The sequence below is a fragment of the Mytilus galloprovincialis genome, chromosome 8, assembly GCF_965363235.1.
Source record: "Mytilus galloprovincialis chromosome 8, xbMytGall1.hap1.1, whole genome shotgun sequence".
In the NCBI taxonomy this organism is placed as follows: Eukaryota; Metazoa; Mollusca; class Bivalvia; order Mytilida; family Mytilidae; genus Mytilus; species Mytilus galloprovincialis.
In genome coordinates this window covers 8,207,781-8,233,865 of record NC_134845.1, presented here as the reverse complement: position 1 = coordinate 8,233,865, position 26,085 = coordinate 8,207,781, and the positions used below count along the sequence as shown (strand labels likewise).

At 32.2% G+C, this 26,085-nt stretch overlaps 2 protein-coding genes across 2 annotated transcripts in view; one reads left to right on the top strand and one right to left on the bottom strand.

The window, feature by feature from the left end:
* Nucleotides 1–26,085, bottom strand: part of LOC143084985 (phosphoribosylformylglycinamidine synthase-like) — a 95,544-nt gene that overhangs the window by 9,866 nt on the left and 59,593 nt on the right. The window contains exons 17-22 of the mRNA XM_076261101.1: nt 7,222–7,402; nt 6,868–6,951; nt 5,958–6,113; nt 5,233–5,346; nt 4,297–4,445; nt 840–1,056 (exon numbers count right to left, since the gene is read on the bottom strand). Coding sequence (XP_076117216.1) covers nt 840–1,056; nt 4,297–4,445; nt 5,233–5,346; nt 5,958–6,113; nt 6,868–6,951; nt 7,222–7,402 — 901 coding nt within the window. The remainder of the gene's footprint in view (nt 1–839; nt 1,057–4,296; nt 4,446–5,232; nt 5,347–5,957; nt 6,114–6,867; nt 6,952–7,221; nt 7,403–26,085) is intronic.
* LOC143042899 (uncharacterized) lies at nt 9,058–24,744 on the top strand. Its single transcript, XM_076215410.1, has 6 exons — nt 9,058–9,153; nt 13,118–13,748; nt 19,459–19,551; nt 23,474–23,528; nt 23,804–24,098; nt 24,738–24,744. Exons 1-6 carry the CDS (start codon nt 9,143–9,145, stop codon nt 24,742–24,744), a joined length of 1,092 nt encoding a protein of 363 aa, XP_076071525.1. The 5' UTR covers nt 9,058–9,142.

The window sequence follows — 26,085 nt, the reverse complement described above, 5'->3', positions numbered from 1 at the left end:
GTTCAAGATAGTTAATCATGTAATAAACTGTTTTTACAAGTTTAGTAAGGAGTGAAATCTATTATCTCCCCTTTAACCAAGATAGTGTTCACTGTGTTAAGATTCATGAATATCTGTCTAGCTGATTTGTAAATAAATTGCAGACAAATCCACAACTATCGGCTCACAAGAGCCTGTGTCCCTCACCTGTATTTACTGATACTTTTGAAATCATGTAAAACGAGGTTAAAATCAAAATTAATAGTCTTACATATTAGATATCTAAGATATTAACAAAAAACTGCAAAATTTTCGTAAAGGGCAGCAACCCAACAACGGGTTGTCGGATTTGTCTAAAAATTTTACAGCAAATAAATCTTAATCTGATAAATATTTTTGCTACCTATTAGATTTGCTCTAAATGCTTTAGTTTCAGAGATATGAACCAAAAACTGCATTTTACTGCTATGTTCTATTATTTACTATGTCAGCTATGATGGTTGGAGGGTGGGGTCATCAGACATTTTTTTTAACTAGATACCCTAAAAAGGATTATGACCAAGTATGGTTATATTTGACTCAGTAGTTTCAGAGGGGAAGATTTTTGTGAAAGATTACAAAAATTTACGAAAAATTATAAAAAATTGACAATAAAGGGCAATAACTCCTTAAGGGGTCGACTGACATTCAGTATAGAGTAACTGAAAATTCAAAACTTTGGACAAACATATCTTTGTAAATACTATAAACAATAAAATTGAGAATGGAAACGTGGAATGTGTCAAAAGGACAACAACCAACCAAAGAGCTTTGTATTGTAAATGTCTTAAAGTGAAGTGAGTTAATATACCAACACATACTTGGTGGTCTACCTCTGGGAACAAAACTGATGATTTCTGATTCAAACGGTATATGATAAGGAGGCTCTAGCCTCTCTTTCAATCCTTGCTGTTCCTGCTGTACACACTGGTAGTCTGTTTGAAAACGCTCTAACTGGAAGCTGGTTTCTTCCCAAATATCTCTGAGAACTGTCATGTCTTCATGCAATACCTCCTGTTTGTTTACCGATATATTTATCTGAAATGTAGAAATAGGTTACTGACATAAATATACACCTGGAAAAAAGTATTGCAACACCAAATTGAAATTGAATTAAAAAAAACACTCATTATTTTTTTGTGATATAATTTGGTAAAATAGAACTAGTTAAACATTATTTAAGTATCACCTGAGTTTAATCAATAAATATCGACTCGATAAGTTTTTATCTGCACATGCAGCTACTGTACCCGTAAACAGCAAAAAAGATGTTTTGATCCTCATTGTTTTCAGCACTTTAAATAACCAAGTTTTTAAAATTATGTGATTGACACCTTATAATGGGTCCTTGACAACTCTTAACTGCAGCAAGATGGCAGATTATCAGCATAAGAGAAGCAGGGATGTCGCTGTAACAACTGCACGCATTGTTGGTCATCACCATTCCACTGAAGTCGTTTTGAGAATAAAAATCAGGCAATAAACGCTGTGAAAGACCTTCCGAGATAATGAAGACCCCCTATACCATTTGCTAGAGAAAATCAAGCATAATGAAGGTTGGTCAGAAGGAAACCCATTGCATACAAGACAATCGTAAAATAAGAGTGGTGGCCATACAAGAGCCTTTTAACAAGAACTGTTCGAGATCAACTCATCGCTACTGGTTACCGTGCGATAATACCATTTCGGAGACCTTTGCTAACGAGCAGACTTACAGTTTTCCGTATCCAATGTAGTGCAGAGCTCGCTAAAGTTGGAAATTAGCATCGTGGAGGAAGATCCAATGTTCAAATGGAATTTGGTTCATCTTGCTTGGCACGATCGTAGCCCGTCTTTGAACCATATTGAGCTTATATGGGACACTATTGGGCAGAAAGTGAGCGAAAGGACACCCCAGTTCAAACACAACATGAAATAAACAATTCCCTTCATCAGAAATGGTTGCTGCTACCTTAGCAACAAATTAGTCGATTTATGGCAGGAATCAGAAGACGTTAAGATGCGGTTATCCGTTTGAATGGAGGCTGCGCACAAAGTACTAATTCTTTGGCGTATAACGATCAACCATGATGTGAACAGTCATCTGAAGATTAATTTTGAAATGTCTGACATTGTAAAGTTCGACTACAGTGAAACTTGTCAAATGCGTTTTTTTGTACAAAAAACACTTCATTTTGTTATTGAAATTGTGGTTATATTAATCATTTTTTTTTTTAAACATTTTTTTTTCGTTGCAATGCCAATGTTATCGTGAACTATGTTTCAATGATATTATACACATATTTTAATATATTACATCAAAAAAAAGAGGCTGATTTTTCAAATTTTAAAAAATCAAGGTGTTGCAATACTTTTTTCCATGTGTATATTTACATTTACTAGAGGATATTAATTGATCATCATATTTCTTTTGTCTTCCTATAGGTTTGAATCTATGTCCATCTATGTTCTTTCTCTATCTCTTATTTAAATCTATTTCATACCGTTTTCACCATCAAGCTGATTAAGAAATCAGATCTACAACTCTCAAAACATTATTTGGATTCATTGATTAATTGATGTTTAACGCCCCCTCTTTCACATCTGTTGTATATCCAAGATGGTCAGATTTTATTGGTGGATGCAGCTGGAGTGTCAAGAAAAAAAACATTAGCCTTCTATAAGAAAACTGACGATTTTAAAAATAGAGATGGAGCTTTGGTATTCTCTCAATACAAAAGGATCCATGGACACTCTCTTCCTATTATAATATAACAGTAATTCTAATGCAATTATTTTGTATCAATGGTTCTGTTTGGATGACAGTTAGCGTAAAATTCTCTACCTCCTTGTATGTAACTAAGGAAACCGACATTTTGAATTGCTGAATGTATTGACATGTAATTTTTACAATAATAAGCCAAAAGACTCATATGTTGCACCTACAAATCTTTTTTTTATCAAATTTTATTACATTTTGAAGCAGCACAGAAGCCAGAAAACCCTGGTGTTAATGTTTGACGCCGGAAGCATACCCATGATGTCACCTAGTGTAGGGACCAAAGAAGATAACATCTTTTTGCAGAATTTTCTTTAATGAAGATTTTACACTGAAATAATGATTGAAATTTAATTATGAACTTGTTTTGCATTAGAAAAGAGATAACTGTATTGTTTTGAAGCTTTGTGGACGTCCATCGGTAGTTTTACTGTCGCAAATACACGTTTACCTGTCTCTGTTACGCATCTCCAGGTAAACAATTTGCGACAGTAAAACTACGGATGGGCATCCTTAAAGCTTCAAATACAATACAGTTATCTCTTAAATGTAACCAAGTGCTCTGCAGAGCGCAGCTTTATACAACCGCAGATGTCGAACCTTGAACAATTGGGCAAGTATTGACACAACATTCAAGCTTCATACAGCTCTGAAATTGAATTGTGATCAAATTTTTGACATGATATGAGTTTCTGACACAAAACAAATGTCAAGATCTTACAAATCTATTGGGCAATATTGTGCAATAAAAAATTTCTTTTTTAAACTTTTCAAAAATTTGGAATTGGGAGAAATTTGAAAAAAAATATTGATAACTACATGTACTACCAAGCCCCTTTTTAGCAATTAGTCCAAAACCTGACATTCCTTCATACATAATTTACAAAAAGTGTAAGAGAGGTATATCTGTATGTTAAATGTTTTTGAGTTAACTCCCTTTCACTGCTTTTAAATTGTCTTAATTGTCCATTGACCTAAAAAACCTAGTTTTCCCCCTTTTTTGCCCCTAATTCCAAAACATATTAAGCCATAACCCCCCAAAGTCAATACTAACCATCCCTTCATGGTATAGAAAATATGAGAAGATGGCTTTAATAGTATGCTTTCAGTTAAGAAAGAGAAACAATGGGGTCACCAGACCAGCTTTCTTGCTACATTATAAAACATGTAAATTCCTAACACTTTCTATTGGAAAAGTACCTTAATCTAAATTATCTGCTCTTGCATTTGAGTTGCCTCACCTTATGTTGCAAAGTTGGAAAAAAAAATTATCAAACAAAAGATTTTTGTTTTTTTGTAAAATACAACCGTAAATATGATAAAACATGTCATTTTCTATATCGAAGTGGAAGTTCTCACACCTGAATTACCTGCTACTCCAAAATTTGCACATTCTATTAAAGATCTAGACCTTGTTTTCTAGTACTTCCAAAGCCTAGATGGAGGAAGACACCCTATCAACCTTAAATTAGGATCTTCATTTGAAGAGTCAATTCAAAACATTAACTTTCTGTACTTACCTTTTTGGTATCTTTTGTGGAATGTCCAATAAAAAAACAAGGAATATTTACTGCAGAAAAGCCATCTAAAACTTCTTGTTCATTTTTCTTTGATACTTCAAATACAAAACCAAGTTCTTCAGCAAACAACAAATCAATGAATGGCACATCTGAAAAATAACAATAAAGCATATCATTTTATATTTTCAACTTTCAATGTTTTTCAATACTTTTTATAACCTAATACTGCTTTTTATTGAATTTAATTATTTAATCTTATAGAAACCATCATAAAAAAGTTATATTTTTTAAGAAAATGAAAAAAAAATGGAAAATGCCATCTGTGCTTATTTGTTACAAATTTCATCTTCATATAAAACTTGGGACTATTATACTAACTTTTATAAAAGTCCCAGATTAAACCCATCAAATATAAAGCATTAGAAACATTCATTAATTTATTGTGTAGAAGATCTTATTTAAAAGCTGTTGGTGTTTCTTGGCCACTTCATCATTGGAAAGGTATAGTTTCATATACATTTTAGAATGAAAAACTTCATTTTATGAATATTTCTGAAGAAACAATGCTGATTGCATCTTGTATCCCTGAATTTAACTGACATTAATGAGTTCACTCACACATTGATTTCCTTGTACATTGCTGCTATTAGTCAAAAACTATGAAGTGACAGGAACCCCTAAACATGGTTTGCATTCCTTTTATTTTACAAAAAGAGGGACAAGAAGGCACTACAAAACGAGGAGCCATTACAATTCAACATACATCAGCTACTTTTTAATAATGCTAAATGGTAATACTGACCTTCCACATTTATATCAGTAATGCAAACTTGTCTTACCAGAATCTTTACACATTTGCTAATATATCTCCCAATATTACATGTAAGCTCCATCCTACTTTAATCATAAGAAATATCAATGTAAAATATATCATACCTGAATCACAAGAAATGTCAATGTCTAATCCACAGTTACCAGCAAAGGACATCTCTAAAATACATGTTATTAATCCTCCATCACTTATATCATGACCAGAAACCAACTTCCTGTCTGAAATGGAATGGTCTAAGTGGTTAACAATGATATTCCTGACTAATACAGTTTTGGTCTTTGCACCTTTTCAAATAATGATATTATTTAATTTCATAACAACCTCTTATGTAGTTTGGTCAAATTGTTCTTCAAGGGGTCATAAAGAGCAATTCACTACTACAGGGAGCTAACGACATGAATTACTCATGTAGATCTTGCACAGTATGTAGTAATTTTGTAAATGATTTTCCATTTATAAAATATTATCTGCAATACAACCAAAAACTATGTAATAAGGGAGTTCAAAATGTCTTCCATATTTTGCTATATGTTAGGAACCAAGGTGAAAGAAGCTAGAGAACAAAACCTACTTTTTTTATTTTCAAAAAAGAATAACATGTATTTATGTATGATAAATGTTTTTGAGTTTGACGTCCATTTTCACAATTTTATTCAGGGGCCAGCTAAGGACCACCTCAAGTTGTGCAGGAATTTTTTTCTGCGTTGAAGACCCCTTGGTGGCCTTTGCTGTTATCTGCTTTTTGGTCAGATTGGTGCCTCTTTGACATACTCCGTGTTTCCTTTTTGAAATTTTACTTTACATATGTATGTTCTGTTTATAAACCTACCTTTGATAAGTTTCTGTGTGAGATTGAAGGCACTAACAAACATATCCGGGTCATCTAGGTCTGGTGAGATGTTACCTAACTGACCATAACAATGAGCTAATGAAGATCCTCCTAACCTATGTTTACCACAACTCAAGTCTATGTACAGTAAACTGCCTACAACAAATAGATATTCATAACAAAATTTGACCTTAAGGCCAAAAACCATTTGAGCTACAGAACAAGATGCACTTCCATGATTTACATTCAAACACTGCTTGTATAATATGTAAACGGAAATCCTGATAAACCAAAGCATACTACATATACATTTTGTATATAAATAAGGCCGTTAGTTTTCTCGTTTGAATTGTTTAACATTGTCATTCTGGGCCTTTTATAACAGACTATGCGGTATGGGCTTTGCTAATTTTTGAAGGCCATAAGGTGACCTATAGTTTTTAATTTCTGTGTCATTTTGGTCTCTTGTGGAGAGTTGTCTCATTGGCAATCATACCACCTCTTCTTTTTTATATACACTAAACATTAAGAATCTTGTGTTTTTCCTGCTAACTGCTTCATCATGGATTTTTAATTTCTAAATATTTTCTATCATCATGCATATCATAGTATGTCATTATGGATAATGAACCTTGAATATACATTTTATAATGTGATACATGACTGAGAATACAAAGGTTTTCATTAAATGGTACGAGCAGGAACGGAATGTAGCTTTCAATAAGTTTGATTGCAATCATTATCCTTCCATCATAGTATTTGGTATTTGAATGCCATCATGGCAATATATTTCATCTAAATTTTTGTAAGGGGACTAGTTTAAAGCATAGAAAGATTGGTAGAACCTACTTGAAACTGAGATGAAACAATATTTGAAGGATTTTTAGTTTTTCAAACTATGAAAACTAACCTTGACCATCTGGACATTTGAGATCTGGTGTAACAGTGGCCGTTATATCTGGACATCCTGCATACACTGATATCACCAAAGTACCTGTAAATATACATAATACTTCTAATGCTGCAATTAATTCATTTTAGATATATGTAAAACAAACACTAGCGTTGTAACCCAAATATACAAAACATTTCAAATGATGCAATTAATTCATTTTAGATAAATGTAAAATCACACCAGCATTACAACCCAAATATTCAAATAAGTATAAGATTACAACAATCACTTTATGTTAGCACATTTTTTTTTTTTTTTTGGTTTTGATAAAGAATTAGGATTCTACAAATTTAATATTAATTTACCAACCAGGTGCTTTAACAGTTTCATCCCCCACCCTGGCAGCCATACTGAGTGAATCTTTGCCTCCATCAACAGCTATACCAAGTTTTTTCATGACATCACACATAGCTGTACAGGCATCCAGTAATGCTGCCCCTTCACCTGGTAACTTTGCTGGCCACATCCAGTTCCCGCTACATTTCACATCCTACAATTATCAAATGGCTATAGTTCCTTTATTGTTATAATGTATCTATTTTTAACCTATTCTATGTTTTTGATTCCTTATAAGTAAGATCCCTACCTATGGTAATTGAAAACTAGGGGCCCTAAAGAGCCTGTGTCGGGCCCTAAAGAGCCTGTGTCACTCATCTTGGTCTAGGTCCATATTCAAAATTAGACAAAAGTAATAGTTTATCCCAAAAAATTATTTTGTTAATCTTATATTGCTGATCATTTAGTCTATTCAGTTTCTCTCTATCTTCTTTAGTTTTTGCTCAAAACACAAAAGCCGGTCAATAAAAAAACCTCATTTAACAGCAACCACTCCTATAAAGAGTGGCACTTTACTAACTTTATCAGCAAAATTTGACTTGTTATAACATCTTCCCTTGCTGATAATGAAAATGATAAAAATTGTCAATAAAGGGCAATTACATTGGAGTCATCGGATGAATTCCTCCATATTATCAGGTCGATCTCTTCATTTTGAATATTTCTGCTTTATATTTTATATTTTCTTTTCACATGAAAATTCAATATGGAAATATTGTCTTTCTATGAAAATAACATTAAAAGTTAGTCTGTGCAAGTTAGAAACTTAAAGATACACATTCTTAAAGAAAATCGGTATCTTTTCATAATTTTTTATACTAGAAAAAGGTCGTCTTGATTTTTGTACCTGTATTTGCTGTCTTCTTGATCTAGTCACATTAAATGTGTCAATCAGGATAAGGTCCTTTTAAAATTTTCTTAGTTATAACTTCATTTCAAAAGTGCCAATCTTTGCTGCACATTGGTAGATTCCCCCCCCCCCCCCCCCCCCCCCTTCGACTTTCACTGATCTAACTGCATTTATTTACAAATAAATAGCATGTTCAAGAGAGGTTTACAGTCAGTTAATGTTTGTATTCCAGGAATTTCTTTTTAGCATATAGCAACATCTTAATCCAATGTCACACCAAGTTCCTTTATTCTTCTGTTATCATCATGTTTTCTATTTAAGAAGGGAAATGATAACATTAAATGAATAAAGTTTCGTTTTTAGTTTCAACTTATTTCTATTTTCATTTATTTTGTCACTAGATTTTGTCACTTTATTTTTGGCTATACTTTTAAGATTTGGCTATACTTTTTGGACCTTTTGGATTATAGCTCTTTGTCTTTAATATAAGCTTTGGATTTCAAATATTTTGGCCACGAGCCTCACTGAAGAGACATGTATTGTCGAAATGCGCATCTGGTGGAGGAAAATTGGTACAGTTAATGTTATTAATGTAATATTTCCTGATCATCAATACAGTGAAAGTAATGAATTTTAATATAGTTAATATTCACTGCTTACAACCCCAATACAAGCACATGCTGCAACAATTCATAATAGAGCCTTCACAATGTTTTTAAAGTAAAATAAAACAGTAAAAATAAAAAAAGAACTTCACTTGTATTGTAATTAACCACTTGACTCAAAAGAAAACTAATAATAAAACATCAATTTAAAGATATACTAGTATTTTGTACATTTGGATTTTATTTTATTTTCTTAAATTCATTAGATTATCTCCTGCTTAAAATTATATCAAAAGGGAGATAATGCTTTTTTTTCAAGCTAAGTTATTTAATTCTAAAAATAGTAATGGGGATTTCCATCTATAAAGTGTCTCCATCTTTGGTTAACTGTTTTCCAGAAAGCAAATCTCTACAGGCTAACCAACAAAAACAAATTGATATGAGCAAAAGGTTAGTTAGAAAATGATTTACTATACTTTATTGATAATTTGCAGCTACCAAAAAGAGAAAATATCATCATAACAAAAGTGAAAGTAAAGAAGCTCTTCTGAAACAATTTGGTCAATGATGTAATATAATATTTAAATAAAACTAATTCATATTATCATTTACTTTATTTACTCAGAGTAACTTCAAGTTAACAGATATAATAATTAATTTGATAAATACTCTCCTCTCTCAAAAGTGAGTTCCTCTAAAAGATTTCATTGCTATTCTGAATTCCCCCTTTTATATTAATCACTCCTATCTCAACACTCCGAGTCTCAACATGACATTTCTATTTAAATTTGTCTTTTTTGATGTTTTCATTCATGACAAATTGTGAGAATATATTATGATGTTCCGCTATGGAATCCCTTACTTGATATTCTATCCTCTCAATATTTTGTTAGATTTTTTTATTTTGTACAAGGCATTGCTGATAAAAACCTGTGAATTAAGTTTCATAAACACTTGGGACAATATTACTGCAGGATGTATAAAGAGGATAATAGGCATTACTTCAGCGCTGGTTCTGTTATATGTGATATAACGATTGAGAATGTGAGTCAACTGACAATACAGTTTTTATACGACCGTAAGAATTGAAATTTTTTAGTCGTATATTCGTATCACATTGGTGTCAGCGTCGTCGTCGTCGTCCGAATACTTTTGGTTTTCGCACTATAACTTTAGTTAAGGTAAATAGAAATCTATGAAATTTTAACACAAGGTTTATGACCACGAAAGGAAGGTTGGGATTGATTTTGGGAGTATTGTTTCCAACTGATTAGGAACTAGGGGCCAAAAAAGGGCCTGAATAAGCATTATTCTTGGTTTTCGCACAATAACTTTAGTATAAGTAAATAGAAATCAATGAAATTCAAACACAAGATTTAGGAACACAAAAGGAAGGTTGGGATTGATTTTGGGAGTTTTAGTCCCAACAGTTTAGGAATAAGGGGCCCAAAGGTTCCAAAATTAAACTTTGTTTGACTCATCAAAAATTGATTAATTGGGGTTCTTTGATATGCCGAATCTAATTGTGTATGTAGATTCTGAATTTTTGGTCCCGTTTTCAAATTGGTCTACATCAAGGTTCGAAGGGTCCAAAATTAAACTTGGTTTGATTTTAACAAAAATTGAATCCTTGGGGTTCTTTGATATGCTGAATCTAAAAATGTACTTAGATTTTTGATTATTGGCCCAGTTTTCAAGTTGGTCCAAAATTAAACTTTTTGTTTGATTTCATCAAAAAATGAATAATTGGGGTTCTTTGATATGCCATATCTAACTGTGTATGTAGATTCTTAATTTTTGGTCCCGTTTTCAAATTGGTCTACATTAAAGTCCAAAGGGTCCAAAATTAAACTAAGTTTGATTTCAACAAAAATTTAATTCTTGGGCTTCTTTGATATGCTGAATCTAAACATCTACTTAATTTTTGATTTTGGGCCCAGTTTTTAAGTTGGTCCAAATCAGGATCCAAAATTATTATATTAAGTATTGTGCAAAAGCAAGAAATTTTCAATTGCACAGTATTCAGCAATAGCAAGAAATCTTCAATTGCACAGTATTGTGCAATAGCAAGAAATTTTCAATTGCACAATATTGCGCAATAGCAAGAAATCTTCAATTGCACAGTATTGTGCAATAGCAAGTATTTTTAATTGCACAGTATTGCGCAATAGCAAGAAATATCTAATTGCACAATATTGTGCAATAGCAAGAAATTTTCAGTAGTTGAATCAACTTAAATCATTGTTTTAAACAATATACAATGTATATTCACTTTTACTACCAACTGATAAATTAAAACAATATTTACCATTCAGTGATAACAAGCACCTTTTGTTACATTTTAATATTTTATGATGTATTTAAATGAGTAGTTATTGTTGCAAACTCCATTAGTAATTTAAATTGAGATCAGTTTTGGAAAAGGGAAAGGGGGATGTCAAAAAAAAATTGGGGGGGGGGGGGTTAAATTTTTCTCATTTCAGATTAAAAAGAAAATTTCTTCAAACATTTTTTTGAGAGGATTAATATTCAACAGCATAGTGAATTGCTCAAAGGCAAAAAACAAATTTTAAGTTTATTAGACCACATTCATTCTGTGTCAGAAACCTATGCTTTGTCAACTATTTAATCACAATCCAAATTTAGAGCTGAATCCAGCTTGAATGTTGTGTCCATACTTGCCCCAACTGTTCAGGAAACTTGTGGTATCATTTCAGAGAGATCCATACAACGTTCCACAAGTAATATTGTTTGGAAACTAGAAAAATGCTAATTTGGGCCCCTTGTTTGCCTATATTCCTTAACTGTTGGGACCATAATCCCCAAATTAATCCCAACTTCCTTTTGTTGTTGTTAATCTGTGTTTAAATTTCAAAGAGATCAATTCACTTAAACTAAAGTTATTGTCCAGAAACTAATTTTGTCTTTGGACGACATTGTCGACGACGCAGACGTCATCATAGTATTATACAAACCCCCAAAAATTTTTGTGATTGCATAAAAAAGAGTTAACCAGATTCTCCGCAGGGCGCAGCTTTATACAACCACAGAGGTTGAACCCATACCACAAGGGGATGATTAGGATTGGCTTTTGGAGATTATGGCTCAAACCGTTTAGGAATTAAGGGCAAAAAAGGGTGAAAACCTGGTTAATGGCATAATCAGAGTTTATCACATATTTTGTACTGATATGTACGTTTTTGCATGGTCAATAAAAACCGGAAGTCAAGGTTGGTTATCAGCCCTCGAAATTCATATCGAGCCCCCGAGTTTAACTTCCGGTAACCTGTTTTAAAATCAAAAACTATTTGTAAACAAGTTGTCATCCAAAGCAGCTAGACGATCAGGAGAGGTTTCTCACAGATCAAATATGACGATGCATGTAAATTCATACAAAAATTAAAAATGAGAACAATGAAAAGAAATTTACAATAGTGACAAATCTGCTGTAGTAGAAAAAATGTAAAAATCAACAGTAGAAATCACAAAAGTTCACGTAAAATTTTAACGTCATAAAGAATTTAGAAAATATATGACGCCACAATGGAAAAGTGATTGTTGTATGACATCGAAAGTTCAAGCAGAACATATTTCCAAATCATAGTAGCGATATGGTTTATTCTTCCTCATCATTTATTGGAAATGTAATTTAACACTTTAAGTTGTTTCTTATTTACAATTCTGAGATTTAATATATATTTGTTAATTATTTGTTCGACTTTTCACAAATCTTTGTTTACTCACTGAGATACGTTTCTTAAATTTTTTTCATTAAATATTTTTTTGAATTTTTGTTTAAAATATCTAACATAATTTGGTATATGCTGTCTTTTTTCTCTTGCTTGAAAATATGTGATCAATAGATTATTACATGTTCTTTTACATATAGACCGTGGTATCAGCCCACAACCCATTTCAAGCCCTCTGGCTTGATATGGGAGTGCAGGGCTGATACAAGGCCAATATGGAAAATGCCATGTAATAATCTATAAGTATTGCACAAAAGCAAAAAAAAAGGGGGGTATTTATTTTTTCTTTAGTGGAAAAAGGGGGGGGGGGGTGTCGAATTTCGTAACAGCACGGTGTGTTGCACAAAAAAGAAAAATTGAATATAAATTCAAGTCATATAACCAATTCTAAGTTCTTGTCAGAAACATAACTAAGTATGTGTCAAATATAATCCAAATTCAGACCAGTATCAAGCGCGAATTTTATGCCTTTTTTTGCCCCAACTGTTCAGGGTTGGACCTCTGCAGTCATATCCAGCTGCACTTGGATTAGCAACTTGTTGTTATCTATTAAATGGACCGGGAGGACTGGTCGACATTTCTCAATTGTTGGTTCATTAGATCACATACAAAAGCTAGAAAATAATAGTATGTCTTAAGTTTTCAATGTTTTTCTTTTACAATAGGCTGGATACAGATGACCGTACACGGTACTTTATAGTCGGTTCTGTTATACTAGAGATCGTTACACCAGTTTTCAGACAGAGGCTAGAGAAGGACTACAAAAGTAAAGGATTAGGAAGTCTACAGGATTTCATCAACAGTAAACCTGTCATTCACATCTTGTTTCATCTACGTCACACCAATATAAAGTGTTGTGTGGACACTACCAATTGTCGTAATAGAAGGAAACTTCCATTAAACTATAGCCAATGGAATTTACTATACACAGAGAATCCAGGACCACCTAAACATCACTGTCACTGCTTGTATACAACTAATAATGTAAAATTAGATGATCTTGATATCACCTTGGCCAGTTTGATTTTACTGAATTGCTGTAATCTGACATCAAATGAAGAGACACTGATAAAAGAACTAAGGGAATTTAAGAACAACTACCTTAGCCACAACACTAAAGGTGCCATTACTGAAAAAGAGTACCAAACACTGTGGGATGACCTTATGACACGTGTTCTTCAACTTGACCCCAGTAAACAAGATGACTTCATTAGGATACAGAACAGACCATTGGACGACTCACTGTGTAACAAGTACTTTGTTTGTCTTCTGGACATTCACAAAAAGCTTGAAGAGGTAAGCAATATGTTATATATATACCAATTCAAATCAGACTTTAAAAACGTGCAACGATATATAATTAACAGTGTCCTGTGATGATTCATTGCTTGACTGATTTTGATCCTTTACGAACCTCGTTCAGAGGCAAAATAATGGGTTACAATTTGCACCCTTAGTCATCATGGTCATAATTTATATAGATCCATAATCTGGCATCCAAAAGTTATCCTGTATAAGCATATACAAGTTTTACAAGCAAATCATGCATGTAGTCTCAAATATAAACATCATATATTTATTCAATGCATACCCATTTAAAAACTTTCAACCTATCATATATTACTTCTCATTTATTTAAAAAAAACTTATAATCAACATAAGACCATAATAGAAGATGTGAAAAATGTTAAAGAGATATTTGTTGGAATAACAGATCAATTGATGCACAGACATACAGACAAGTTAAATGCAATATAGTCTCACTCCTAGATTGGAAGTATAATAACAATTTAACCAAATCTGATAAGTAATTGACACCACATTTTTTATGTTATTTTGAGTAGACAGAAAAATATTACAGTCATTCCTTATAATTTAATTCTAAATTCCATGTTTAACCGGCTTAAACGTTGATGACAAAATTATGTCTATGAGATGATAGACAGAACACTTTCAGCCAATCAGAAGACATGTTACATCCAAAATAAAATTATTAACAAATGTATGCTAATACATCAACAATTACAATCTTCAAATCAGAGAACAGATTAGTGACTTCACTCACAATGTTACCATAGATTTCCAATATCAAGGTCAAAGGCAAAGATTTTGAAACATAATATTAGACTACAATGATAAAAAAAATCAAAGTCCAGTTCTCCTGTATAGTGTTTAGATAAAATTGGAGACATTACAATCTTGCCAATTACATGAAGACAACCAATCTTTCTAAATATGAGAACTTTCAATCACAGTTGTTATAATGGTACTAAAAAATAGCATGAAGGTCAAACAAAGAAGAAAGCATTTAAGGCGAAGTGTACGTAATTGCACGCCTCTAGCGGAAAACGGGATTAAAAACGTTCGTCGTTAGTTACGCAAGTTATCTCCCTTACTCCAAGAAAGGACACACGAAAGAGAAACTACTTTCTGCGGTCTAGAATAAATCCAACAAGCACTCCTATGCTGTCTTAAACCTCATAGAAATTATCTAAATAACTCCAATTAGAAATCACAGCATTCTGTATGTTGTTCTGTGTGCAGCCTGACTTAAAAACACTTTTTTTTTTCTTTTTTTTTTATAGACGCGTAGGAGAAGGCATTTCGTGTTTATGATATCAACAGAAAGAAAAAACGCCTCACAACACAATTATAAACAAATAAACAAATAAACATGTAACAATTTTTCTTCTATTGATATCAAATTAATTAAAATGAAACCTGAATTGACCCAACAATATCGTTTTAAAAAGCCGTAGTCTTGAACGGAAAACACAGTACTCAACGTAAAGTTTTATAATAGGTTACAAATAATTAATGAAAGACGTGTGAATTTAATTGTTTAATTAAAAAGACGTTGAAATGTTCGTATTTTGTGCAATTGAAAATTTAAGGACATGATTTATATTCATATTAGATGATCAGACGATACCAAGAGAATAATTTGACCACTAGTGCAACACTTACAGGTCGGAAGAACAAAGACGGAAAACAAACAAAAAAATAAACAAATTAGGCCCCAAAAATTATTCAGTAACTTAAAAGTTGTCTCACTCTAACATTTATCTTAAAAGTAAGTAAAAATTATGTCATTCAACTCCCAGTTTCAACTTTTTCTACATGTGCAGAAAAACAGGTGTCTTCTATTCCGTCCGCAATTTATGGGAAAACTAAATCTAAATTTAGAACCATATTGAAATTGAAAGTACACATGTAAGATAAAATATAACATGTCATTTCTTCTTTCACAAATTCCAATTTCGAAGAGATATATAGCGAAATCTGTTTTCTTTTATTGTGCCTGTGTGCATCATTCAAAATTAGAGAAGTCTCAATTCAAGATTATGAATGAATAGAATATAGAATTACTGGGGGGGAGGGGGGGGGTAGGACCTTTATCGGAACTCCGGGATCGGGTGTTTTTAAGCTCGGGATTTCAGGATTGACCCTTTCGGGATCCGGAATTCTATTTCCAAATTTCGGGTAGTCGGGATTTAAATTTTTTTAAATTCAGGACCTCTGGATGTCGTGTTTTTAAGCCCGGGATTTCGGGATCTGGATCCCTCCGTCCCTCCTCCCTCTATTATGGTTAAAGAAAAGAGGTCAGGGAAGTTTTGTAATACTTGTAACTGTGATTTAATATTTAGTGGAATGTGAGGTGAAATGTGTTCAGACGATTTTTTTTAAAATGTAACCCAAGTTTTCTGCAAGGGGTGTTTATCGACCTCGATGATTATCCATGTGGATTTCGCACTCGGTCAGCTCTAGGTTTTCACCTAGTTCATGATCATACAAGAATTGAGAAGCCTGTGGTTTACTAGATTAGTCTTATAATATGAGACTTTGGAGTTCATATAATTTACATTCAACGTTTTTTATCGAATATTTCAAGGCTTTTTGACTATCAATGTTGACCCCCCCCCCCAAATTGATTGGATAAAATGAATGGATTACCGCCAAGGCCGTAACTACCCTTGAGGCAAGTGAGGCAATTGCCTCACTAAAATTTCGACACTAAATGTGTTTTTATGAGTTTATTTGTTTATGGTATTTAAATACGAAACATATGTCTTCTGTTGGTTTGTGTCAACCTTAATTTCTATAACTTGGCATCATTCCTTTCAAACTATCCTTCCTTGATATAGCTCAGCATCTCAATGGGTGATGTTTTTTGATACATTAACCTAATAACAGTCATAATCATGGTTATCTGGTTGCAGAAAAACGAAAAGCGATACTGAATGTGAGGAGGGAATAGTTCTAGTAAACTTTCTGATGTTGCTTGTTATCACAACAGACCTTAAGAGTTTGAGTACTGAAAATTACCTCTGAAACTAATCCAATAACTATAAATAGACTTGTACGAGAGCAGTCCTCCGACTCGTGTGTTCCTATTCATTTCTCTGATTCTCCAACTTTATTTGTTCTCTTAACAGATTAACAAAATATAAATAATATGAAACCTGCATGGATTAGTTTTTATCCATGTTTCTTTAATCTTAAAATTTTTAAGAAAATCCTGTATTCCAAGTTGACGTAATTGAGGACCTTTAAAACGAGAAGTTGTCTTTTTCTAATTCTGGACTACGGATTTTCGTTCCTTTTATATTCGGGATTTTGGAATTGGACCCCAACCCCTAATTTATTGATTCTCGATCTTAAATATGTTACCAGAAATAATTTGAAATCACAGACCTACATGTAAACGGTGAAAAACTCCAGTCCAATTCCCCTGTACCCATATCAAACTAGTAAACTAACTCTATATATAGAATCATATACATGTATCTTATCTCATTCTATCTAGATCTCTAGTTTGATTACTTTTTGTCAGCATAAAAGCGAGTTTAATATTTTGTAACAGCGAGTGTATGATGGTAAAGGAATGCTTAATTCCTTTTTTCAGGAATTTTACACAAATGTACAACGTGTTCTTGTGCTTTTATTAACTATCCCATTGACAATCCTCTGCTGTGAACATTCTTTTTTCTGCCCTGAGACGACTGCAAACTTAGGAAAGGGTTTGCACGAGAGGCGATGGATTTTGTGGTCTTGCCATGCACCATGTTCATCGGTATAAGGATGTCAGAAGACCAAAAATTCTGAAACGATTTCACGTAACTGGCCATTTGAATAACAATTTCTACTGAGTCGATGTTTGTTTAATGTTCTGGCAGCAGACTCAATTTTTTATTTGGAAGTTTATCTGACATATAAAAACAAATAAAGATGTTAAAACCTTGGTGTAAGTAAATGTCTTTAAACATGAATAATTTATATAAAAAGTGTCCAAATTCTAAACATGTTCAAGCCCTCTGGAAATTCTCAGAATGCAGGATTTTGCACCATTCATTCCATAACCTGCCAACAAATTTTCGCCTCGCTTCGCTCGGCTCAATTACTCTGCCTCACTAAAATAAAAGGCCTAGTTATGGTCTTGATTACCGCCCCTATTTCAAACTAAAGTCCTATAAACTGACTGGTATTCGAATTTGTTAAAAGAAAAAATTGGTATCTCTCATATTGATTCAATACCGTAATGCCGAAAAACAATCATTTGTTTCCGCGAATTCCGAACAGCTAGAAATATATTCCAGAGTTTCAATTTGAGTAACTCGAATAATTCAAGCCCTTTCCATGTCCGATATTCTCCCACACGAGAAATGTAGCATTCGTACATAAGCTGAATAATACGACTGAATTATTCGAGTTACAATTTATGTAAATCCCGAATGCACATAAAAGTAAAGGTCCAGTCCGACTTTCGGTAAAGGACTGTTGTAGATTTCAGATTGATTTCCAGAAATAAAAATCATACAAAAATGTTTCACGCAAATATTTGTCTTCAGACGTGTAAAGTACAACGGTTACTAACCGGTCTGGATTGTGATAAAAAGAAGCGCATGCAATGCATAAAATATATAATGTCGTGGGTCAGGAATGTGTTGAATTATAGAGATGCTTATGCGGCACAAAGATAAGATTAATTTACCCAAATGTACTAAGAATTACCACACAACTTAAATTTACTTAAATATTGATTTGTTATCCTGTGCCAGACAGATGGCTGATATTCTGAGAAGAGACCTTGATGAAATGAAGTTTTATGGGAACAAAGATTTTGAAAACACGTCGCAGTGTTACCATTTTAACAAAAATAAGGCACCAAGGTCGAAAATAGTTCTAGTTCATAATGAAGAAAATGTCAACCGTTTTCTAGTTTGGCGATCTCCGCACGCACCCAAATATAATAGACAAATACAATACAATAGTACACAAAACATAACATAAAGAACTAAAGACCGAGCAACACGAACTCCAACAAAACGGTATATATTTCATACAAGTATAGAACTATATGAAGCGTCGTAACTGTTGCGGCGACGTCAATAACGTTGTCGTTGTTTTTTTGTTTTTTTACACTCAAGATTCAACTTTAACAGGGTATAGCTTGAAAAGTAGCACGGTTGCTAAGGACTTTCTTTGCACCAATCGATTCCTCAGACATTTTAGAATCGTCTCATAAATTTTTAAAAAAATCGATTGTCTAATATAATAGAAAATCTTGGAAATGTAACAATTCCTGCTGAATTTCACGATTTTCCCTATATATCCTTTGTAATTTTGGTGTATGATGCTGTTAACTTCAACAGCTCATATCTCAAAAACGAAAACGGTTACCCCCTTTTTTTATTTTATTTTCCGATTTATTTTTACAAGCAGAATCTACATGTAAAATTTTTAAAAAATCCATTGTGTAGTTTATTTACGTACACTTCGCCTTAAGAACAAGAAAACCTGGTTTGATGTCAATTTCGTGTGTTCTTCTTTAAGTCACAGTGTCCTCTTTATCCTATATACCACAAAATCTATAATCTTCTCCCTTTTCATTTTTATCAAGCAAGGGTAACACAAAAAAAAAAAGGGAAACAATTTCTGCCTTTGAGTTCAGTAATTTTGTTATATCCTATTTTAGTACATTATTTAATTACTTGTATAATTTTAGATAAGTGACAAATTATCAAGCACAGCTGATATTTTGACTGCAATGAATATCAACAATGGCCAATCAAATGTGGAGCTATTTACAAAACTGGAGGTAGGAACAAATACTGAACATATCTTTATGTGCTGTCACCAATTAAATCAATAGTGGACTGTTAGCTATATCTTACTGTCTTTCCTTATTTTCATAAACAATTATCATATCTTTATGTGCCCATCTCAAGCCTTCGTGTGTCACAAATCACAACTCATCAATAGTGGTTGTTAGACATATCTTAAAGTCATATGAAACTTCAACAAAAAAAAATTTGCACATTTTTTTTATAACTAATTGGCTACTTTTTTGTTATAAAACTTTGGAACATACACTTTTTTCTAGAAAAAAATCTTTAATTTGTCAAAATTTAGCAGAAATTCACTTTTTTTAATCCTTGAATTGTTTTCCTTATGTAAAAACTTCAGCTTAACCTTTCTTGTAAAATCCAGTGAGGGCGAAGGGGGAAAAACATGGCAGAAAGAGTCAACAAAATTAAACATTAATCCGTCATCAAATTAAATTATTATTGTAGATAATATACACCAGCTGTCCTCAATATCTATGCTTTTTTGTTGAGCCTATGACTTTTGTCGAAAAAGAGGAACATAGTGATCCTACATTCCGTCAGCATCCACAATTATTCACTCTGTGATTATAGTTTTTGAAATCTTAATTACTTTCTTAAACTATCCTTAGGATTCCTAGATTTTTACCAAACTTGGACAGAAGCTTGTTTATGATCATAAAATAGTATTCAAAAGTAATTTAAAAAAAAATAATCTGTTTTTCTATTTTTTCGTATAAATGGACTTATTTTTTTTGCCAGGAAACATTACTATCAGTCTGTGGTTAAATTTTTTTTAAATTTTTTTTTAAATAACTTTCTTAACATATCCTGAGTGTACCAAAGATGCACAGAAGCTTGTTTATGATGTAAAGCTAGTATCTAGAAGAACATTTTGTTAAAATTTTGTACCTGTTTTATGGTATTTTACTTATAGATGGACTTAAATTAGTTTTTCTTGAGTTAACATTACATACAGTCTGCAGTTTTTAAAACATTTATTAGATTCATAAACTATCCTGGATTTTAACAAGTTTGGACAGAAGCTTCTTACAATCAAAAAAGATATATATAGTATCAAAAGGAATATTTTTTATTTATTTGTTTCCTCATTTTTGTTCCGTGGAACCCTTACAAATTTTTATTGTTGGTTTACAAAGCTGACAATTGGTAAATAAGGCTTCAAAACACAGCAATTAATTGGTAGCCATATTTTCACACCAACACTGAATGAGTGAAATATTTTTTTTTTATGATTATACAATATGGATGCGTAAAAAATGAAAAAATTGTGATACAGAAGACTTCGTTTCTGATATATACATGAATTAGATCAAGAATTAGATACACATTATTTTTCACCAGTTACTCGTTTCATATGACATTAATGCTTTCATGATTTTAATAATTTGGTGTTGGTGGCAAATCTTTGATTGTTTCTGTTTATTTATTTTTTTAAAGACAAAATACGAAACAACATGCAACCAAAAAATCTCAGCTAACCAACAAAAAGACATAAAAGATCAGGAATGCACTGAGAAAAAAAAAAAGAAATGTATCACATTAACTTGAAATGACTGTCCATAATTTAAAATACAAATCTTCATAAAGGTGTAATACCACCATTGATATTCCCCTACTAGTCTTTGTTAAATTTGCACTTTCAAAAAACTGTGCAGAATTCACTTTGTTTCATATAAAGAAATATTTGGCATGACTAAATCATTATCTTGTCCAGTACTATAGAAAATAATTCACATAACATTTAATTGCATATAAGAAAACAACCATCACTGGAAGTAATATCAATCAAATCCCCCCTTATTTAACATGTATACAAGCTTTAGTAACCATGTAACCTCAAGTTTCCAAAATATTCTATAGAAACCAAAATTAAAAAATAAAGATGCTTTGAAATACCCAAGACAGATGTTTATGACCTAGAAATGTTTTACTGCAATGAAAGTAGGATTAATTACCTACAACTGTTAAATTCCTTTTTCGACCTATTTTCGTATGCAACAGAATGTGATGTACCCTGATTTGGTGGTAATACACCTAAACCTTAAAAAACAAATTGACTGGCAATTCAAATGTAAAAATTATATTTGTCAGCATTAAAAAAAATATTTTATTGAGAAGTACTTTCATTATTATCCAGAAACTGAAAGAAAAATCACTTGAAAGGTCTAAATATATATACTTCCTTTACTACTTAAGTCTCAAGAAGTTTAACCTGTCATGTCTTGACAATTCAAAAATAAATCTAATAAAGAAAAACAAAACAATCACTTACAAAACAATTATGTGTCTAACAAATGATTATCTTTCTGTATATATATTTAAAATTTATAAACTTTTCCTTACTACATGTACTCTGAAAGTACTTTTATTCATGGGGTACCAATTTTCATGGGTGACTTTATCCATGAATTTAAGTGTCCAAGGAAATAAAGAAACCCTTGTCCATTGAATCAAGACATGTAAAAATAATGAAAAGTTATTTTACAATATGTATTTGAATTTTATATTTTTATGATTTAATCTTTTTCACCCATAAAACGTAAATATTAGGAATAATTTTGAATGGTGACAAATAAGGGGAAGTAACTCTAGTTCAGTTTGTAAACCAAATTATGGTGCAATTTATTTACAACCTAAAGCTAAGGTAATTGGTGTTAATTAACAGTGTGTTTGACACCAAAGCTGTCAAGTGAAGCCATGCACTTAATGGGTCACTTAATTTGACAGTTTACATAGCTAGATGAACTTCCTGTTCATGGAAGAATTACGAATTTGCAGGTATTTCAAAGGAATATTACTTATGAAATCAATCTCAAGGCTAAGAAATACGGGTGAAATCAGGTCATTTTCGGAATTTCCAGGTTATTTCAATGACCCGGCGGGTGTTCCGGGTGATCCCTCAGAATTGTGAAAATCTCGGGTCACACCCGCAGAATACAGGTCAGTTGACAGGTATGCTTTAATAGCAGTCACAGAATTACAACCGCATGCCGAATTATACTCATTTAATATTTTAAACCTAAACTGTACAACTTTTGATTCTTTTAATTCTATCAAAAAATAGTTTTGATCTATGAAATTCAGGTTTCCATTATTGATATGCTAGTATGATCAAGTGTTCATTTTATATCCTCATAGTTCTCGTACATATGGGAAATTATAATTTCATGCTGGGCTTGATTTTGATAAGAACTATTTGACAATTCAAGATACGATTTTAGCATTTGTTTATGTTACTGTTTCTTTCAGGTGGCATGTTTATGGCCTAATTAACACCTTTGATGGTCTTTAATCTGTTGATCACTTTATCATGGGTTAATTAGTGTATTCACTACGATTTACACAGGTCAATGTTTACTTTGCAATTTCCTAAATCCAGAATATTTGTTACCTTTGTTTCTAAGGACTATTCAAGAAAAAAATGTATGGGGGGGTTGGAAGGCAGTTTTTGTCAGCACCCGCCACCCAGACAATTGTAATTGAGAATTATAGTGCATTATAGTGTGAAAAATTGCTCTGATACCCATCACCCATGTATTATTAATACAATGTGCCTTCCAACCCCCCCATACATTTTTTTCTGGAATAGCCCTAAAGGCTTTAATTTTTCATTTTTTTTTTTAGAAAACTAAAATCCACAAATTTTAAAAACCCATGAACATGTAAATATTGCTCAAAAAAAAAAAAAAAAAAAATTGATACCCACAAATTAAAGTACTTTCACAGTATAATAGAAGATATTATATTATGTAAGATGTCAATCATCCAAAGATATTAACAACTCATTTTCCTTCTCATTCTGAATCATCTCAATACCTAAAGTTAAACAACTAGTGGATGAACAAAGAAAACGTCATTATGAAATTGATAAACTTTTCCTTACTATTACAGGAAATATTACATTATGTAAGATGGGAATCGTCCAAAGTGAAAACTGACAGACAAGGTATACTCAACAAGTATTTTTAAACTTTTTTCATTTGTTATTTGATTTATTCCAAACCATTGGATTTACAAATAAAGAAAACATCATTCTATTTTTTACTTAAACTTAATTGAAAAAGGTTCATTTGAAATATTAATATCCATACTAATTCTTGATGAAATATTTTTTGTCACTTCAATACCCACATTATAATGCATGGAATAAAAAAAAAACTTCTATTGAAAAATAATCCTCTTTTGATTTGAAATTGTTGTATATTTTATTGTATATTTCAGTGATTAAGCAGCAACATAAAATACAATTCTACAAACTAGGACAGTCTATCTTCACACTACATCACCAGACAGACCTGACATCAAAAGTTGGTAATGACAGTGTAGTATCAGAAATAGTGATGATGGAGGATGGTAGACTGGTGATGTGTTTACCTTTACAGAGGAGACTACTGATCTGTAATATAGATGGATCACAGGTAGACGGTATAGATGTAGAGGATAAACCATGGGATATTACAGCAGTCAACAACTCTACAGTAGCTGTTACACTGTCTGATAGTGTGTGTATAGAGATGTATGACATAAACAATAAACTCAAACTTAAATCAATATCAGTACCTGGAATGTTGTGTTGGGGGAGAGGTATTACAACTATAAACAACAAGTTAGTTGTATGTGGTTACAAGAGACTACTGATCATAGATTACCAGACAGGAGAGGAGGTACAGACAATACACACTGACCATTATCCTGTCAGGTTACATGGTTCTGGTGACAGAATATTCTACAGTCAAAACAACTTATCAAACAAAAACAAGACCCTGTTCTGGTACAGTTATACTGATGACAGACATCACACTCTAACATTACCATCACGTCCCTTGAGTATGACTACACTACAAGATGGCAGTCTGTATGTGGTGTGTAAGGATAAATCAGTACAACATGTGTCATCTGATGGTAAACATTATAAACCAGTGAAAACACTTCTATCCACTGCATTGTGTGAAGAGATACAGTATAGTCTGACAAGAAGGAAACTAGTGAGCGTGTTATATGACCCATTCGCTCCATTGTGTGATGGGATACATTATAATCTCACACAAAGGAAACTAGTGATTAACCATAAAAACCATGTAACAGTCTACAGTGAAATATAACTGAATAAAATGGTTACTTTATGTCTTTACAAACAATATTTTGTATGATACAGAAAGTGAAAGTGCTTGTTTACACATCTGTAGATTTATTGTATATATTTTATATATTTTTGTGTCGACCAATAACTGGAGAGTACCATAAGATTTGCACTTTAAAATAATTAATAATTGTGTTATAAGATGTTTGAAGGCAGTCTGCGCTAATTAGATGCACATTATATGACAATGAAACTTATTGATTATAAATTCTATTATGCTGTTAAAGGATACTAAGGCCACACCATTTTAATTTCTTGTTCTACGGATTTTTGGACTCCAAAATTTGGGGCGAGCGAGCGATTTGAAAATTTTAATAAAAAAATATTTAATTTGCAAATTTTTTAGGCGAAGCTTGAAAAGTAAAGGCGAGCGATTATAATTTTTTTTTGTAAACATAAAATAGTAGGTTTTGACAATATTAAAGCTTGATTTATCACTTGTACTTTGACATTTCTTTAATTTCTGAAGTATTTTTTCCTGTTCACCAAGAAATAATTAAATCTGGTCTATGTATGTGTGACTGACAATGAGACAATTCTCCATCCAAGTCATAATCAGTTTGGGGACAACCCCTTAATGTTATAAATATCCCTTTTACATGTTTTATGAGGGATCAATATAAGTTATAATATATTTGTTTGTACAACATGTACAAAAGGGCTCATATTTTCTCAGAGAACTATATATCTATCTGGTATTAAATGGTCAAAACATGTCCAAGAATTTTGTAATATTCCTGGACTTTAACCATGTTAACACATTTACTTTAACAGTTTAATATTATTCAAAATAAGTGGACCCCTCTTTTAGAAAAAGTTGTTTAAAATATGATGTAACTCTCCTCTTTTTGAGTACAAAATTCTAAGTTTTCAAAGGTTTTGTATAGAAGAACTATACAAATCCTTGGTATTTCTATTTTCTTTTCTACATCAGTAAAATGACCCCTTGTCTGAGGGAGGATTGTTCTCAACCTGATAATAACAAACACAGGTCAAAATACGGCCTTTTATACAGGGCTTTGATACAGACCAAACACCAGGCTATAAAGGACCCCAAAATTATTAGCGTACACAATTCGAACAGGAAAACCAACGATCTAATTTATATATCATGCATATCTAAACGGGAAAATACAAATGAACAACATCAACAAACGATAACTGCTGAACGACAGGCCCCTCAATCAATCAGGACAGGTGCATAAACATGCAGCGGCTATGGATAGTTTTGTTTTGCCAGCATACAATATAATTGCAGTAGAAGGCAAATCTTTCAGAAGTTCTTTGTACTTTATTCTAACGCAACGAACATTTTTTTGATAGGGAATAAAAGTAAGGGGGAAAGCAACCAATTTTTTTTGTT